The sequence below is a fragment of the Neolamprologus multifasciatus genome, chromosome 22, assembly GCF_963576455.1.
Source record: "Neolamprologus multifasciatus chromosome 22, fNeoMul1.2, whole genome shotgun sequence".
Taxonomy (NCBI): domain Eukaryota; kingdom Metazoa; phylum Chordata; class Actinopteri; order Cichliformes; family Cichlidae; genus Neolamprologus; species Neolamprologus multifasciatus.
Genome location: NC_140459.1, coordinates 21179197 through 21185196, shown reverse-complemented (window position 1 = coordinate 21185196; position 6000 = coordinate 21179197). Strand labels below are relative to the sequence as shown.

General features: G+C 41.2%; 1 protein-coding gene across 3 annotated transcripts in view; it reads left to right on the top strand.

The window, feature by feature from the left end:
- Positions 1-751: 751 nt before the first annotated feature.
- gpnmb (glycoprotein (transmembrane) nmb) overlaps positions 752-6000 on the top strand; it is a 9941-nt gene continuing 4692 nt past the window's right edge. The window contains exons 1-8 of one of the 3 annotated variants that reach the window (XM_085148788.1): positions 752-1042; positions 2227-2382; positions 2481-2621; positions 3442-3615; positions 3713-3874; positions 3995-4303; positions 5305-5364; positions 5504-5701. In XM_085148788.1, the coding sequence (XP_085004914.1) occupies positions 973-1042; positions 2227-2382; positions 2481-2621; positions 3442-3615; positions 3713-3874; positions 3995-4303; positions 5305-5364; positions 5504-5701 (1270 nt within the window). In that variant the 5' untranslated portion in view covers positions 752-972. Of the gene's footprint in view, positions 1043-2226; positions 2383-2480; positions 2643-3441; positions 3616-3712; positions 3875-3994; positions 4304-5304; positions 5365-5503; positions 5702-6000 lie in introns of all 3 variants that reach the window. The other 2 variants (XM_085148789.1, XM_085148787.1) reach the window with 2 other exon arrangements.

Genomic DNA, 6000 nt, shown 5'->3' with positions numbered 1-6000 from the left:
TTCCAAACTCTCTTGTGACAGCAGCTGCAGCAGCAGACCTGCCGTGAACAGTGACTTTCATCACATGGTGGATGGTGTCGAAAGCGAACACGACGCAGAAGGAGCATTAGGCTTCCCTTCTGCTTTTTTAGGGTTCATCTGTGGCGCAACCTCCACGCGCGGAGTGAGGTGTCTCAGCATGATTCAGATTCATCGTGTCAAACATTCCAGTCATGTGTGCACAGCTCTCACGCGTGGACTTTATCTGTTATCGGACTTCCGTGGCAGAACTTAAGGAAAATATAATATTATAAGAAGATATCCAGGCTTCCTAATGTAATTATATAGTTACATGATCCGACTAAATCACACACAAACCCTCTTTTTATATATTTAAGAAAAACATTGTTACTTGATCACAATTTAATTATCTAACGAAGTTAATAAAACTTCTCGAATTTGAGAACAAAGAAGGGACAAAAAACGATATAATTAAAACATATTTATTGTGGACAATGTGCTGCCGTGTTAATTAACAATTAATCGACTACATTAAACAATAAAAAACAGAAATGATAAACTGGAAAAAAAATAAAATAAACAGATTAACACGAAAGGGAATAACACTGTTCTAAAAACGCAAGAGTATGAAAGATTGAGCAGATTAAAAGTCACTGAACTTTTTGTCAAATGGGAGAGAAAGAAGAGGATGAGCATGCGCACGGTGCAATCTGCGCGCATCTCGTCTCTCATGAGTTTCCTGAGTTTGGGGGACTAATGAGTGATGAGATGCGTCTCGTTAGGAAACATCACATGTTTGTGCGCTCAGCGGAGCCACTTTAAATTAGTGGACAGCGGGACAAACGGAGGGGTAGTACTGGGAAATCCGGACGAGGGGAAAGAGGGACACGCTGTGTCGGCGCACAGAGACACAATTCGTGGGTGCTTGAAGCTGCAGAGACGACTGTTTTTACCCCCCACGGACGAGTGAAAATGAAAGCCTGGCAGTGTGTTTCCCTCCTGGCTTGTGCCTGCTTTCTTTATCAAGCTGATGGACGCAAAAGTAAGTGGCGCTACTTTGGAATAGTTTGAAGTGAAAGAGTTGTGGCTGTGGTTTAAAAACGTGGGTTCATTGATTTCAGATTTAATGTCTTTACGTGAATTGAATAATTTTGGTGTTTTATGTTTATCTCCTAGGGTTGTTTGTTTATTCATTTGTGTATTTAACTCGTCCTGCCATCCGCTCTCTACAGTCAGAGTCCCATGAGACTGATTAAGGCGTGTGCTCCGTTAAGACTACTCACTCCACAAACAGACAATTCTCTACATCCAGAAAAAACGGAGAAATCGTAGCTTTCTCTAATTTGTTATCATAACCAGATGGAATCCCGTAAAAAGAAGCCTCCTGCAGTTTTAACAATCTTTTTCCACCGGTATCATAAAAAAGCAAATGGGACATTAATTTAATAAATGCAAATTTAAAATCACCTTTCCCCCCCTCTTTTTTCACGCCATGCGCTCTCTTGGCTGAATAATTTTCTGTTTGCGTACAGACGTTCCAGATGTTTGGATCGTTTTTTTCTTCGCCTTTAACCAGATTACACAGATTCAATTTGTTTTTGCGCTGAAAAATATGTCACTCAGGCTAAATGACGAGAAAGCAGAAAACAAGGGCGTGGAGATCCAAATAAAAAAAAAAAACTAAGTAAGAATGTGGAGATGAAAGATCAAAAACTAGGTCATCTTACTAAAAATTTATAAATCCAGAGACAGATATTTTTTTAAATATCTTTTTTGTATAACAATAAACATTTTATTTATTTATGCCTAACATTCCAAACGCTTTCCTCCTGTTTTATTGGGCTTTTAATCTCCAGAGTTAAATGTTGTCTGTTGTACAGCCCTCAATCATTTCATCATTTCAGTCATGGGAGCTTTTAGTAAAATATTTTTTACTGAAGGTGGAAACCAGGTACTGGAAGCAGATTTTTCCATGTCAGGAAATAAACATGATTTTGGTCATTATGCAGGTATTTTGGGGATACACTGTTACTTAACATTTAATTACATTTTAAAGGAGCCTAATGAAATCCAAGTAGGTTTCTCTTTTCACAAGTAAGGAAAGAAACATTTAACCTCTAAATGGATTCAAGTAAATGACAGAAGCTCTTTAGTGAGGGACTCACATCAAACCAAAATACATTTTAAGGTTCCCTGTCCTTGTCTCTCTGCTTTATCTCTCCCCAGCATACAGGGATGTATTCCCACACAAGCACTCATTATCAGGGAAGTTTCCATTTCCAATCCCACCGCTCCCTGGCTGGCTTCCCGACACCAACCCATGGGATGATTACATCTACCCACCACTAAACATACAGTTAAATGATTTTATGCACCACAGAGGTGGGTAATTTGTTTTCTGGGTGGGGTTTTTTTTTCACCTTTGAAACATTTGCTTAGGTATTTCAGGTCATTCACCTGGAAAGTCCACCTCTCTGCAGGTAATCCCAAAATCCGTTTGACCAGTGACAGTCCAGCTCTGAATGGCTCTTCCATCACCTTCACTGCAAAGCTGGAGTATCCTCCCTGCCAGAAGGAGGATGCCAATGGGAACCTGATCTGGGATGAGCACTGTGAGGATGGTACGGAGCTGGAGGCGTCAGGTGCTGCCAAGAAAGCCAGGCCGGGCCAGGCCATGAACCTGCACACACATAGCATCACACCACCACAAAGCATCATGGGGCCATATACACTGATCAGCCACAACATTATAACCACTGACAGGTGAAGTGAAAACACTGATCACGAGGAGTCAATCAAATGGCCTGTACTTGATGGGTCAGAGCAGTTTTATCCGCATGAGAGAGACCAGCACAGCTGGCAGGTGGTTTAAATGTTGTGGTTGATTTATGTAAGCCCACCAAAGAGCAAATTAAATTGTACACTGTTGTAAAAAGATGGCAATAAAGATGATACACTAGCATGCTTAACTCTTTTCCCCTTAGTCGCCCACTAGGAGTAACCCTTGAAGCTCTTTTGTGAGCTGTGTCGTTTCCGTCATATTTTAGGCTGTGCTTCAGAAGTGAGAGAGGGCTCTGCCTATACAGCTTACTAGGACTAGTCTTGAAAAAATCTGGAACATAATCTGATGATCATCAAACCACATGTTTATTGATACAAATTGAGATGTCAAAACACATCATTATGAGGGAAAGAGTTAAAGCAGGCTCCCCCTTAAGATAAAAACCAGAACAAGCTGCTGATAAACACTAAAATAGACAAATTACACCTCAATGAACCTGGCAACTCATTGTCTTTATTTATCATAGTATAGTTATCTTAGCATTTGTAGCTACCAGCCGTTCCATGTGTAGTCACTGAACAGATTTATCATGCAAAATCAGTTCATTTTTATTTTTTAAAAATTAAAGCTTTTACATCACTTTATTTTCTGTCGAACAGCCAATGGGCAGGTTCGCTCTGGCTACGTGTATAACTGGACTTCCTGGTTGGATGACTATGGCTTTGGAAAATGTATAGATAAGGCAAAATGCAACGTGTTCCCAGATGGGAGACCCTTCCCTCAGAGCAATGACTGGAGACGAAAGAGCTACGTCTATGTTTGGCACACAATGGGTGAGATACAAGTTTACAAGTTTGCATGTACACAGGATACAAACGGAAAAAGAGGAACATCTAAACCAACTCAGTTTGTCTCTTCTTTTTGTCCCAGGCCAGTACTTTGAGACGTGTGACGGCTCTTCCTCCAGTGTGACCATCAATACCACCAACATCCCTCTGGGGGCAGAGGTCATGGAAGTCATGGTCTACAGGAAACGCGAGCGCAGGAAGTACAGCCCCCTCTCTACCGACAACGCCGTCTTCTTTGTCACAGGTGGGAACAAAAAATATTCTTCTTATACAGTTTTATCTGTCTACATGTTTCAGCCAAACAGAGATACAAACAGGCAGAAACCTAATACGTCATTTACATTATTCTTACGCACTCCCTTAGATAAAATTCCAGTGGCAGTCGACATCTCTCAGAAGGGTGCAGTCAACCAATCTGAGAATATCTTCATCCGTGGTGAGGATGTGGTTTTCAAAGTCCACCTCCATGACCCCAGCAGCTACCTGAAAACTGCTGCCTCCATTGACTACATCTGGGATTTTCGAGACGGCAATCAGCTGGTAACGCATCGCAACGTAACCACGCACGCCTACAGTAAGCTGGGGACCATGACTGTGAAGCTGGTGGTCGAGGCAGCATTTCCAGTTGAATGTCCACCTTCTGCCAACACCCCGACCTCGACCACGTCCACAGGTTCTGTCACAAGTAGTCACAAAGATATAGACATGACAAAACAAGCAAAGTATTATCTGAAGACTTGTTAACTTTTTATACAAACCTTATAACCAGATGGACATAGCCAGCACACTTTCATCTGTCACCATCTTGGTGTTTTGAAACCAGAGGGGTAGCTCTGACTGAGAACTAAAGGATACTGCACACTTACATAACAGACAAGTCTTTGCCATCAATTTCTCTGCAATTGCTAAAAAAAGAGGAGAAAATGTATAATATTGATTAAGATGTTAAACAAGCAATTGAGACCATAAACTAATGAGGAATGTTTTCACTGAAGTCATCAATAAAATGAAAATTGGGTCATTTTCTCAAAGGTGTCTATACAATTAGATATCTTCTTGCAACCAAGAGGAGCTGCCCCCTGCTGGCCATTAGAAAAACTGCATCTCTGCTTTGGATTAACTTTTTCGACCTTGAGACTATGGCTTATTTTATATACAGTCTATTCTTATACCATATCTGCATGTCTTTCGGTCTTTTTTAATTAATATAATTAGAATGCCAAAATAGACACTTAAAAAGGGAAATGTGAGCCACACAAAGTAAGTTATCTCTCTTCACTCTGGGGATATGAAGCAAATGCCACTTAAACAGTTATGTTATAAAGAATGTAAAAACAAAAAATACATGTAAAACTTTAAAAGACAGAATCATTATCTGCAAGTGCCTACAGTTTCTTAGGAGCTTAAAAAGAAGGTGACTGCACTTCTTTAAGTTTCTTGAAGAAGTTTCACCTCTCGTCCAAGAGGTGAGAGGTGATCTAAAACCAAAGATGGAGAGTCTCAGGTATTTACACATCTTCAAGTAACTTTAAAAACGTTTTTTAAAGCTCGCAGGACTACCATGACGTCACTGAGAACCTACACAGACAAGTATCTGTTTAAAAACAACAACAACAAAAAGACGGGGAATCAGTGCTAATGGAAAAACATGTGTCTCCCGTGTCTTTTCCTCAGAGGCTCCTACAACTCCACTTGTTACTCATGCAATTACAGCCAAGATGGAGACCACACAGGGTGAGGCTTTTACAGCTAAATGTGTATTATGATTGTGATTATGTAGGAATATCAAATGCAGAGGCTGAATCATATCATGTGAGGAAGTTAAAAAACCAGCGTGCATCACTATGCAGAGTCCATTTGCTTCATATTACAGTGCCGCCCAGCACCAGCCTGCCCTCGACCACCTCCTCTTTTGTTTCCACGGGTCTCCCCACCACAGAGCCCCTCCCTTCCACTGTTGCCCCAGAATCCAACCCCACCACCCCGCTGTGGCTCCACACCAGGCGTCGCAACAGCAACCAGTGTTTCCGCTATGCCTACGGGACCTTCACAGGCAATATCACTGTCGTTGGTAGGTGGGAGTGTGCGGGATCCCTTCAAGTTATGTTGTGAACCACTGAGTCTTTTTTATGAACCTTTGTACAGAAGCCATGGTGTAGCAGTTTAAAAAACTAAACGCGAGGGCAAACCTTTGCACATTTTTCATGATACTTTAATGGCTTTAATGCTAATGAAAGCTTTCCAACAAAAACCATTTTGTCACATTTATCATAATAACATACAGAAAACCAGCCCACATTTTATCCCAGAATTGCTTCACTTTCATCACGAACTATGGGATGGGACTTGTGTGGAGTAGCCACCCCTGAT